Source organism: Emys orbicularis, chromosome 10, assembly GCF_028017835.1.
Source record: "Emys orbicularis isolate rEmyOrb1 chromosome 10, rEmyOrb1.hap1, whole genome shotgun sequence".
Classification (NCBI taxonomy): domain Eukaryota; kingdom Metazoa; phylum Chordata; order Testudines; family Emydidae; genus Emys; species Emys orbicularis.
The window spans coordinates 45,614,772-45,627,296 of NC_088692.1; the positions used below are offsets into that span (position 1 = coordinate 45,614,772).

At 50.5% G+C, this 12,525-nt stretch overlaps 1 protein-coding gene across 50 annotated transcripts in view; it reads left to right on the top strand.

Annotated features, from left to right (window-relative positions):
* Nucleotides 1-396: 396 nt before the first annotated feature.
* Nucleotides 397-12,525, top strand: part of CELF6 (CUGBP Elav-like family member 6) — a 203,894-nt gene continuing 191,765 nt past the window's right edge. For 47 of the 50 annotated variants that reach the window (XM_065412072.1, XM_065412070.1, XM_065412098.1 and 44 more), the window contains exon 1: nucleotides 415-595. In XM_065412072.1, coding sequence (XP_065268144.1) covers nucleotides 415-595 — 181 coding nt within the window. Of the gene's footprint in view, nucleotides 596-12,525 lie in introns of all 50 variants that reach the window. The other 3 variants (XM_065412113.1, XM_065412114.1, XM_065412077.1) reach the window with 2 other exon arrangements.

The window sequence follows — 12,525 nt, forward strand, 5'->3', positions numbered from 1 at the left end:
TTTGCTCTCGGAACGGCTCCGGCGCCCGGTGCCAGCTCCACGGAGCAGGCTGGTGCACCCCTCACCCCGCCCTGCCCCTCCGCAGCTCCCTCCCCGCCGCACCCCTGGCACCCCCAGCCCCGTGCACGGGGGAGCGGGGCTGGCACGGGGGCGGGGAGGGGGGTTGTCTCCCAGCCCCTGTCCCGCTGCCGGCTGCCCCCTCTGATTGGCTCCCGCTGCCTCATTATGCTAAAACATTGCGTCTCGTGGCGGGCTAGCCGGCTGACGTCATCCGGCCGGGGGGCAGGCGCGAGCGGGGCGCGGAGGGGCGCGCAGAGGCGGCCCCGCGCGCGGAGCAGGAGCGCGGCCGGCCGTGGGAGCATGGCCACGGGCAGCGGCGGTGCCGCGCTCAGCACCGCGGACAGCGCCGCCAGGATGAACGGACTGAGCCCCGGCCCGGCCGGCATCGCCATGAAGGACCACGATGCCATCAAGCTGTTCGTGGGGCAGATCCCCCGCAACCTGGAGGAGGGGGACCTCAAGCCCCTCTTCGAGGAGTTCGGCAAGATCTACGAGCTCACGGTGCTGAAGGACAGGTTCACCGGCATGCACAAAGGTAGGGGCGCCCCCGGGCCCCGGCCCTGACCCCGGCCCCAAGCAACAAAGGGCCGGCTGCTGGGGGGAGAGGGGCCCGGCCCCAGCCCCCGCCTGCACCGTGCACCTAGCCCCAGAGCCTCCCAGATTGCCCACCCAGCCCTGCTGCAACTGCCCCAGCTCCCCCACCTGCACCGTGCACCCAGCTTCCGAAGCCCGCTAGCTCCCCAGGCCCAGTGTGTGCAAGGGGGAGAGGATCTGGCCCCCAGCATCCACACCTGCACCCAGAGCCCTCCCCCCCCCCAATCGCCCACCCAGCCCCGCTTTACCTGCCCCCAGATTGCCGGGCTCTTAGCCATGGGGAGGGTAAAGTTGGGTCTGATGAAGAGCAGGGAGCCTGGTTATACATCCACCACCACCCCATCCTTGTGGGGCTGAGCCCCATGTGTGTGCCATCAGTAACTGCTCGGTTTGCCACATTTGCCAGGAGTGGTCTGGTTCAAGCATGGATGGGTGCTAGGCACTGGGAGTTGCCTACCTCTCCCTCTTTGTCTAGTGATTTAAATTAGTGACAAAAAATTGTGTTTGTGTTTAGAAATCAATATTTTCGTGCCCGCGGAGGGTGCAGCTTTTCAGTTTGGTTTCTAGCTGGAGAGAAAATCACTTCAAAATAGAGAATAAAACCCCTTGATCCCTTTAAATAATAATAATGGGGTGTTTATGGCTGGGCTTATACTGCAGTTGAGGAACAACATTTTGCAGGGGAAAATGGTGTGTGTCATCAACTGGCAGCTGGTAACCTCGCTGAATGTCGAAAGTCGGGGGGAAGCAGTCCTGGAAAGGATTACCTGTTGGGTGACTTCTTGCAACTGTTGTGAAAGTAGCAGCATGCAAAAAGCAAAGGGGTAAACCAACTGAGTAGCAGCAGCCAAAGAGCTAGGCGAGGGAAGCAGACTCAGTTTGCCTCTAGGTAAATGCTCTGATTTGTAATACAATAAATGTTCTCCATCCATCCCAGCTAGGTCCTTAACAAATACTCTGGTTTATATTTTTAAAAGGAATAAAGAAGTAAGGCACTCCCTCTTGAGTTGTAAAAAGCAGAGGATCCAAATCTGACTCTGTTTGATAACAGATTCCCTACTTGTGTTTCAAAATCTTGGTTTAGCTTTAAATGTGTCATGGAATATTCTCTGCTCGTCAGAGGGATTCTTTTCAAGGGAGAGGAGTAATGAAAGCTGGTAAATTTCAGAACAACCTGACCAAAAGGGAGCTTAGATCATTGTCCCCCATTCTCAAAACTGCCCCTCCCCAAACATCTACAATAACAAAATCACCCTATGCCTTTGCAACTTTTCCTCGGATGGCTGTTTTGAAAAGCTCCCCTGCTGAATACAAACCAGAGGCCTTGTAATCCTGATTGCTTTTTCCTTTGCAGAATTAGGAGTTAATACCCTGTAGCATGTGTGAGCGCATTACTCCTTGATTTCCAATATTTCCCAGGTAGGATTCCTGAGATGAGGGGTTTATATAATGCTGAGCCCCAGTTCAGGTAGAGGCACAAGATGACTGAAACAGGGGGGGGAAGCACAGAACTGGTACATGGGAGGTTATGTCTCTCCCAGATGGAAAGAACAGAATGGTTTCCAAGACATAAAATGAGACTCCAGGATGCAGGTAGCAAGAGGTATTCTCTGGAGTTTCTAGGAAGCCAAAATGAAACTTAGTCTTTAACATGATAGATAGATGACTGTTCCACAGCTGGCAACTGTCTGGCCATTTTAACTCTTTAGTTCTCAAGTCTGTTACTGAGCGTCCCAAATTTCTCTGTGTGCTTTCCTAGGTCTGGTTTACACATCTAATGCTAACAAGGCAGGGCCAGTTGACATTTCAATACAAAAAGTGAATACATTTCTTTCTTTCTTTCTTTCTTTCTTTCTTTCTTTCTTTCTTTCTTTCTTTCTTTCTTTCACATCCATCCATCTATCTATCTTCTGGAAAACCCTTCCCCAAGCCACGAAAATAATCAGACTTGTGCAACTTTAAATATCATGCTGAAAAAATGCCATTTAATTTGAGACACTCATCTAATTAAAATGTCATCCCTCTTTACTTTTTAAGCTTTGGAGTGGAGCTAGCTCGTGTGTGTGCACTCAGAACTTCTACCAGGCATTTCAGGATGATTAGATAGATAGATAGATAGATACATTCATGTAAACTCCCCTCCCCCCTGAGGAGAATGCTGAGTTGGTTTGAAATGGTAAATATTGTAAATGCAGACAGCTGATAGGAAAGGGACATAAATGGCTAGTAGCTAAACAGCTTTAGTTGGATATTTTCAATTTTATATCAGCAACTTTTCTAAAATGCCAAAAGATAATTTGTGCGAGTGCACGTAATATCCCTGCCTTACACAGGAGAGTAAATACATTACACATAAAGGAAGTTTAAAGATTGTTAAACAAACAGAACAAATTGTCCGCCCCAAATTGCTGTTGTCTATCCCATTGCAGACTGATGGCAACACTCCTTGCATTGCTCCACTCCTGAATTCATTCTATTTGAAGGCAAGTTGATTGCACTTATTAAGAGTTATTAATACTTAATCATCTGGCAGATTTAATTGTGCCAATATTAAAAATGCATCAATGTCAATTTCATTCATTAAATATTTACTTTTTTTTGAAGGGAAACTGTTTTGCTGCTGTTTTAATATCACTTTAAGAAGCTTTGAATATGACCTAATAAAATAATTGGAAGAGAAAGATGGGTGATTATGTATACAGCGTTCAAGGAGCCTGGCAAAATTCTTCTTTCCTGCTTGCTTTGGCTAATTCTTTTTGTGAAATCCTAGTGAAATATCATTCATTCATTTCATCAGCATAATAAAGATGGGGTAAATAGATTTGGGCCTGGGCTGGGCAAATTGTGCTGACAATTTTGCCAGCCAGAGATATAAACAGTGCAGGTTAAATTGTGCAATCCTTATACATAACAACAAGCATTTACTCACATGACTATGACAGAGTTACTCATGTGAGTAGGAGCTCACCATATTGACAAATCTTACACTAGTTTCATTTTTGATTCACAAACCAAAGCATGTGATATTGACAGGGCCAGAAACTAGTTCTCTTTCTCACACTGAGTAGCACCTCTCCCCAGGAATAACCCCTTTACAATCAATAGGAATTACTGAGGAAAATGCTACTAAGAGGATCAGAATTAGTCCCAAAGAGATTAGGTGAAAAGATGTCGAAATTCAGCCTTGTAATTTAGTCCTGAAAATAAAATAATAAATGTGTAGTGTAGCAGAAGGTGGCTACATTCTCTAATCTATCTATCTATCTATCTATCTATCTATCTATCTATCTATCTATCTATCTATCTATCTATCTATCTAGAGTGTTTTCTTAGCACTCAGCACTGGAAGGAGCTCAGCTGGACTAGGCTTGACCCATAAGGACAAGATTTCTGCTTGCACTCCTTTCCCCCTTTAAATTTAAAATACCAATCAAACCTTTCCTGGAATAGTTTTGCAAACCCTTCCCCTGCAGCACTAAGTACTGTCCATCATCCCCGAGTATTTCCCATCACAATAACCCTCTGAAACAAAAATCTGGGGCACAAATGATGTCTCATAAACAGCAAAGCCCTCTGAATTCCCCAGAATTGCTATCCCTTCATTTTCGCTTTCTTTCATTTTTTCCCTCTTCTTACTTTTCCTTTCTCTACCCCCTTCACTCTTTGATCTGACATCTGCACTGCCCCTCCTTGCTCCTTCCTTCATTGACAATTTTTCCGTACAGTGTCACTGCTGAGATTTGGGCTCTTCCTTCAGTCTCCTTCAGGATTTTTTTGGTGACTGAATTGAAATGTGCTATTGAAATGTAGCCTCTGGACCCAGATTTGGTGACAGAGCTGACGGAGGCTGGAGAAAGTGAATCAAAATGTCTAAAGAAAGAAGAAAAGGAGCTGTGAAGAGAAGGAAATAACCGGCAGCACCAGTTTTGCTCCTTTCAGCACGAAGACACAGGGCCAGGGAGACCACACACACACACGATCTGCACCAACGTAGATTGCGCTTTCTTCCTGTGGATTATAGTAATTAATACCAACAACGTCCAATCCCCTGTATTGGTACATAGTGCCTTTTGCAGGGAAGAATTGGTGCATGGTGCGTTACACACTGCCTCTGGGGACACAAAGAGTTGTTTATTTCTTTGCCTTTGCCCACCACTGAAATGCAGCTGCCTCTGGGGACCACTGCAGTGCAAGTTTACTGGTGCCAGGCACAACAACTTTGGGAGTGTTCAGCAAATAGATGCTGCAGTAGACAGTCACAATTCACGCTCCTGATCAGAGACAGCTGGGAAAATGTCGTCTTTCTTGAGGGGCCTAGTCCAAAGCCCATTGACCTCTGTGGGGCTTACTGGTCTCTGATGATAAACTAACCCACGCAAGGCTCCCTCTTCCCAATCCCCCGTGGTTAGAGGCACATCAAAGCCCTTCCTTGCAGAATTAGCATACACAATGCAAACCAAGCTGGAGTCTGGCCCCTGAAATGCCTTTGTGCCCATCTGAGGAGCTGAGAGGACGTGGCCGAGATGGGTTTTGTTCTCCTGAGATGTGGGGTGACCCTGTCCTATAAGGGCACCCCAGCCTGGCTCCTCGGCAGAGTCCTTCTTCTGATGCATGGAGAGCTTCCTCGGTAGAGCGCTTTCGGAGTCAAATAAAGGTTATGCTGGGAAAGAGGCCTTGGATTGCCAGCCATGGGGATATGTTTACAGTGGTGTAGCCAGGTGGAGGGAACAGGGAGAGCAATAAAAAAAAAAAAGGCGCCACCCGCTGCGGCGCTTTTACTCACCCGGTGATGCTCCGGGTCTTCGGCGGCGGGCCCTTCACTCGCTTTGGGTGTCTTCGGCGGCACTGAACGTCCCGCCACCAAAATGCCGCTGAAGACCCGGAGCGCCGCCGGGTGAGTAAAATAAAAGCGCTGCAGCAGGTGGTGCCTTTTTTTTTTAATCACTCCCCTGGGTGAGTACAAAGGCGCCAGGAAATTGACAAGGCGCCACTTGTGCTCAGTGGGGGAGCGGCCGCTTCCCCCGCTCTCCCCCAGCTATGCTACTGTATGTTTGTCCATAGAACAGGGACTGCATGGGCGACTGCAGGGTAAGCATCCTCCCAGATTGCCCACCAATGTGCGACACTGCTCCGGTGAGAGGGGAGCTCGCTCTCCACATCACAGTCACTCCTTGGTGACTCTCAGCCAGGGGGGCCAGCTGGTGCCAGCTCTCATGAGACCACTAGGACCTGGCCTGAGACCCATCAGCTCAGCTCATGCTGACGTCACCAGCCAGCCATCGTGGTCTGGACATTGGGTTACTACAGTGTCACATCCATTGCCTGACAGAACAGCCGCTGCTGGTCTTTGCTAGTGGCCTGCTGGGAGAGAAAGAAAAGGAGAGGCAAGGCTGTAGGAAGATGAGAAATGGCCAGAGAACCAGAGTCTAGCTGCCTGAAGCATTCTCAGCCCCGCGGGCCAGGCAGAGGGGCAGGGATGGGCTGGCTGCCCTCTTGGCTTGTGGAGGTAGGGAACCTTTCTCTTTCCAGTGGCTCGGCTTGCTGAGGGAGAAGAGGTTACGGTGACATGGTCTCCCTGGTTACCAGCTCCCTGGAGAGTCTGGGAAGGTCTGTGTGATACACAGCACCCGCTGGGGAATGCTGTGTGAGCCACTGATGACAAAGCTCCAGTGGCATGGGTGTAATGCCGAGCAATATCCCCCCACCCACCACGGGAAGGAGTGCATGGACACTAGATACCAGAGTAGCTGCAGCACTCATGCTCCCTGAGAGAGGGTGTGTGCTGCCAGCGTACCTAGATGTACAGACAATACAGACGGCCAAGGCTGGATCAGCCTCTCTGCTTCCTTAGTAGAGGAGACAGATCTAGGGGGATCAGCCCTGGGGGCCCATCTGGGGGGAGCAACCCTGGAGGTCACCTGTGGGGAGCAGTGCCAGTTTGGTGGCATCTTCCCACCTTCCTCCAACCCAGTAGAAGTTTCTCTGGGAGGTGGAGGCTCCCCTGGATACCAAGGTCAGGGCTGGGCTAGCAGTATGGGGTGGGGTGGGGAGCAGCCTCTTAGCAGCTCTGTTGCTGCCCCCAAGGATCTCTGAGCTGGAGCTAATGCTGCATCAAGCTGCATGGACCCCTGCTGGGCCTCTCTGTAGCTGCTACATTAGCTGTGCTAATGAGGGGTGGTGAGCACAGCAGCTATTCACTGAGCGCTGGGGACCCATAGGATGCTCAGGAGATCTCCCCTAGGCCTATGAACCCTCCTTCCTTGCCCAAGCAGGCCTGGGGCACTGACAGCCCCTTGCTTTCCTTTCTTCTAGTTTGCCCAGCTCTGGAGTGGACATCGCCCTGAGTGACGTTCTGGGCCATGTCAGTGCTTGCTAATTTCTCTCTAGGCAGCAAAACATGCTGGGGAGGTGACACAGCTTGTCTGAGTATAGGTGGAGGTAATAGGTGTCTTGTTTGGAGTATGGGTCTGATCTGAAATTCAATGGCAGAAAACAACCTTAGCACAGAGTTCTGTTTGCTTAGTGATTGGTCGTCCCTGCTGAATGCTGAGCTGAGCAAAACTCAAATGTCCGAAAAGCGTTAAGCTCGCCCCGACAACCTTAACTGCCCCCTTTCAGACCTGTTAATGCACACACCTTCACACTGCCAGCCGCATCATTGTTGAAATATACAAACTCTTCCCCTCCTTTCATAGCCTGTTCACTCACCCACAGGACTCCATTAGACACTAGTCAAGGGCAAAAGGGAAATAGAAAACCCCAAGAGGCTGCCCACCCCACCTTCTCTGTGTTCCCCTGGAGTGGGCAGTAGCTAGGGGGGATGCTGCGGGTACACTCCAGGTGCAGGCAGGGGGTTAGGAGTGCCAGTGGAGGCAGTAGGCAGGCCTGCTTGGTCCAGGATACACTCACACACTTAGCCACGGCCCCAGAAAGTGTCCCCATGGATTCAATTTCAGAAGCACTTCACAGCCTTGTACAACTCCCTTATGTGTACTGTCAGAACACCATCACCTAACCATCATTAAAGCATTAGCATCCTCTCATGTTCCACCTCACGGCTGGCAGGATCCTTTGGAATCAAAGACATGCCCTGCAACCGCCATAACCCAGGCAATTCTGCACAGACATGGTGCATCCTGTACACCAGGGGTCGGCAACCTTTCAGAAGTGGTGTGCTGAGTCTTCATTTATTCATTCTAATTTAAGGTTTCGCGTGCCAGTAATACATTTTAACGGTTTTAGAAGGTCTCTTTCTATAAGTCTATAATATATAACTAAACTATTGTTGTATGTAAAGTAAATAAGGTTTTTAAAATGTTTAAGAAGCTTCATTTAAAATTAAATTAAAATGCAGAGCCCCCCGGACCGGTGGCCAGGATCTGGGCAGTGTGAGTGCCACTGAAAATCAGCTCGCATGCCGCCTTCGGCACGCATGCCATAGGTTGCCTACCCCTGCTGTACATGCTCCCCTTCCCTTTCCTCACACAGGAGGGGGTGGAAAACATGGATCTCCCCTCAGATCACAGTCACAACCCTGTCACAACCCCCCTATGTCCTCACAGCACAAACACTCCTGTACCAAACAGGCAGTGATTCCCGTCGGTCACTGCCCGCTCCAGGGGAAGAGCGGGCGAGTGGCATGGGCAACCATTTTATGTTGTCCTTTAATAGTGTTTGATGGAATCCGGTGTGGGGGGCGTGACTGGGTGTTGAGAAAAGGGGAAGAGCTGGCACATTTCAGCAAGTGTGGAGAGGGCAGGGTGTTGACAGGGCTTGTTGGGACCATGCTGGAAGAAGGCTGAGTTGAGACTGCCTGGGCACAGCCAATTCCGAGAAAAGTATCACAGCTCCTGGGCGCAAATCTCTGATGCCGTCTACAGCTGCTCTCATACGTTGTAGGAAGGGCACACCGGGAATAAGGGCCAGGTCATTTCTGCCTGAGTGAATTACCACAATGGCGGGTAGATCACAACCTCCTTAGACACTGCAGAGTGGGCTGAACGTGAGGACAACGCGGGCTACCTCTCGCCACCCAAATCAGCCTGCGGTCAGCAATCCCCATGCCGTGGTGTTCTCCTTGCTCTCCTGCAAACTTCTGCAACCTCAGGATCCAGGAATTGCCCTGAACCCACACGTTGGCATTGGCAGCCCTACCAGTGCAGATAGTTCTTTTCCCTCAGTGGTCACGGTCCTTGTGCTTTCAGTTCCAAACCTCTGTACTATGCCTTTTTGGAGACACCGCATTCATCTGCCCCGAGATCAGGAAGTAGATACTTGCCTCCCCTCCTCCTGCAGAGACTAGTAAGATACAGACTCCCTCAAACAACCAATCCAAGGCTTGCCTACCACCCAGGCCCATGTCCTGCCCCCTCCACAGCCACTCTCCCTGTCATCCCCCACCCCACACGCATCCAGTCCTCTCCCTCCAGTTCCTCTTCACCCCACAGAACACAAATTTTGGTTAGACTGGCTGCTGACTATTCCGCTGCCTTCACAGTAACCCTCCCATAAACTAAACACATGCTATAACAGAGACAACTTGCAGCAAGCAACATGTGTTCTTCCATCTTTATTGCACAGATATACAAGGGTTCGGACTAGAAACGTGTGTGGCAGAATGCTGAAGAAGGGAGCACCTGTAGGATCCAGGAGAGGGGGCGGGGACAGAGACTGTAATCCCAATTTGCCCAGCGTCCCAGCAACCAAGAGGGAATTCCCTCAGGGTGTCATCTGGAAGGAAGGGGCGTGACTTGGGCTAAGGGGTGTGTCGGAGAAAAACAGAGTTCTTACTTCTAGGTTGGGTGCAGCAAGTCAGATACTTTACTTTTTTTTAGCAATTGCGTGGAGGGAGAGAGCAGAACAGGTCTCTCTTCAGGTAAACAATTACAGCAAGCATTTATACCTTTTGTTACATACAATAATGGGCCACAGCTGCATTTTGTTTATACATATGTCCTCTTGATATTTTATTTTTCTCAACAATTTAGACTATAGTCTACATTTCATACTTATTTAACACAAGGTCACAACAACTTTTCATACAGTTTTTTTCCACTCGCCTTACACAATTCTTGCTTTTACAAATCTTGTGTTATTAGGGTTACAGCTAGCCTGACTTTTGCTTACATAAGGGGGCTGTTTGAATATGAAATCCCCTTTAAATTCCTATCAGTTCTTTTTCTACTTCCACAGGTGGGATTTGGTAGGAGGGGCTTGGGCATGTGTTTTGGTAACCCAAAGTAAAGCCATCTCCCAAAGGCAGGAAGTTAGTGAAGGAAGTTAGTGTCAGCCAATGGGACCTCACTTTCCAAAGACTGCAGGTTGTGGCTAGGAGGTGGGAAAGGTCTGTGTAATGTCCAGGGGGCAGGCCCTCCAGATCCCTGACCAGGAGTTGGCAACATCCTAGGGTCCTGCAGAGCCCAGTGCATGCGGGGCGGGGCTGTGGGGATGCCTGTGCAGTGGAGGGTGGAGTCAGACACTCCATTTATGAGCAGCAGGGTGTTGAGCAGCCAATATCCTGCCTTGTTTGGAGGGGACTGGCTCCCCTCACCCCGGAGACAACTCTGGACACTACAAAGAGCGGGGGAGGAGGAATGTGGCACTGTTGGGTTTACCCAAGAGGTACAGGATGAATCGCTACTGCCTGGAGGGAGCCTTGTCTGTGCCCACTGCTGCTGTCAAAACAAGCGCCCCACTCCGGGCTCTGAGAGCCCCACTCTTTTCCTCTGTAAGCTGGCAATTTCCACCCCCAGCCTTAGGCTCCCTGTGTAAGTCACTGGTAGGGTTGCCAGGTGTCTGGTTTTCGACTGGAACGCCCGGTAGAAAAGGGACCAGGGCAGCTCTGGTACTACTCATCAGGCCGCTAAAAGTCCAGTCAGTGGCACACTGGGGCTAAGGCAGGCTCCCTGCCTGCCTGGGCTCCGCACGGCTCCTGGAAGCAGCCAGCATGTCCGACCCCTAGGTGCAGGGGCGGCCATGGGGTCTCTGCGAGCTGCCCCTGCCCCGAGCAAGGGCTCTGCAGTTCCCGCAGTTCCAGTCTCTTTTCAAAGCCAGGATGCTTCATTAGCTTCAGCTGTCCCCTCTCTCCCCCCCGCCAATGGTGACTCTGGACATGCTTCTACGTCGGTCTACTTGTATCTTGGCTGCTCAACAGGGTCAGACATGGTCACTGCTTGGCTGGGAGACCTTGGTGGAAAAACCCCTGACGCTCCAGGAAGTGGCAGGTGGTGCTCTCCCGTCTGGGTCATGCCCAGGCTTCAGGAGAGGCAGGATGGCCTTGTGGGTCACAGGAGAGGGACACAGATCTGGGTTTGAGTCCAGCTTCTGCCGCAGGCTTCCTGCCTGTTAGGCAAGTCAGTTAGTTCTCTCCAGCCCTTGGATCCCCATCTGTGAAAAATGGGGATAATAAATATTTCTGACCTTGCAGGGTGTGAGCCGGATAAAGCCATGTTGGTGGGGTGAAGGGGCTGTAGAAGTAGCCAGACAGCACAGGGTTAAAGGAAGAGGAGTCTAAAGATGTTACCCTAAGCCCTGGGTCAGAGCCCATGTGCACTAGAGAATGCTTAGTGCACACGGAGTGGAGCATGCACAGGTCCACCCCCTCCCCTGCAATTTTACCTGCCTGTAGCACTAATTAGAGCATCCTTGGGGCTGCTGTAACTTGTGCCTGCAGGACTGGCTCCCAAGGAGCCACTCCACACGCGCCAATAACAAAAATCCCCAATGGCTAGAGACGGGACAGTACATGGGGAGGGCTATGAGTTACTATAGGGAATTCTTTCCCAGGTATTTGTCTGGTGGGTCTTGCCCACTTGCTCAGGGTCTAACTGATCTCCATATTTAGGATCGGGAAGGAATTTTCCCTCAGGGCAGATTGGCAAGAGACCTTGGAGGTCTTTTTCCTCCTTCTGCAGCCTGGGGTGTGAGTCACTTACAGGTTTAACCTAGTGTAAATGGTGGGTTTTCTGTAACTTGAAGTTTCTAAACCATGATTTGAGGATGTCAGTAACTCAGCCAGAGGTTGTGGGTCTATTATTGGAGTCCGTGTGTGGGGGGGTGAGGTTCTGTGGCCTGCGATGTGCAGGAGGTCAGACTAGATCAGGGGTAGGCAACCTATGGCATGTGTGCCGAAGGCGGCACGCGAGCTGATTTTCAGTGGCACTCACACTGCCCGGGTCCTGGCCACTGGTCCGGGGGGCTCTGCATTTTAATTTAATTTTAAATGAAGCTTCTTAAACATTTTAAAAGCCTTATTTACTTTACATACCACAATAGTTTAGTTATATATTATAGACTTAGAGAAAGAGACCGTCTAAAAACGTTAAAATGTATTACCGGCACGCGAAACCTTAAATTAGAGTGAATAAATGAAGACTCGGCACACCACTTCTGAAAGGTTGCCGACCCCTGGACTAGATGATCACGATGGTCCCTTCTGACCTTAAAGTGTATGAATCTATGAGTGCATTGTGCAGCAGCCAACCCTAGAACAACTGGGGCCGGGCTGTCTAAGCCAGCTGCGGATTTCCCTATGCTAAGCATTAGGTCCCCACTGGACTCCTGCAGGAAAGTAGGAATCCAAAAGAAGTACCCCATCACCCCCCAGAAGCTGACGCTGAGACCGGAGGTGATGACGCCCACGACTCACATGGACCCATGGCTGGCAGTGGGAATGATCACTGCTCTCTGGCTAAAGGACAGCTGGGCAGCTGTCTTTTCTAGGCAAGCCAGTTCCCAGAATCCCCACTCTCGAGCCCCTATTCTCCAGGTCTGCTAGCCATTTGGTACTACATTTCCCAGGATGCCCTGCACTTGAGCCTCCCACAACCAGCTGACTATGAACCCAAGCCAGGGACTGCCTCTTTGGAAACA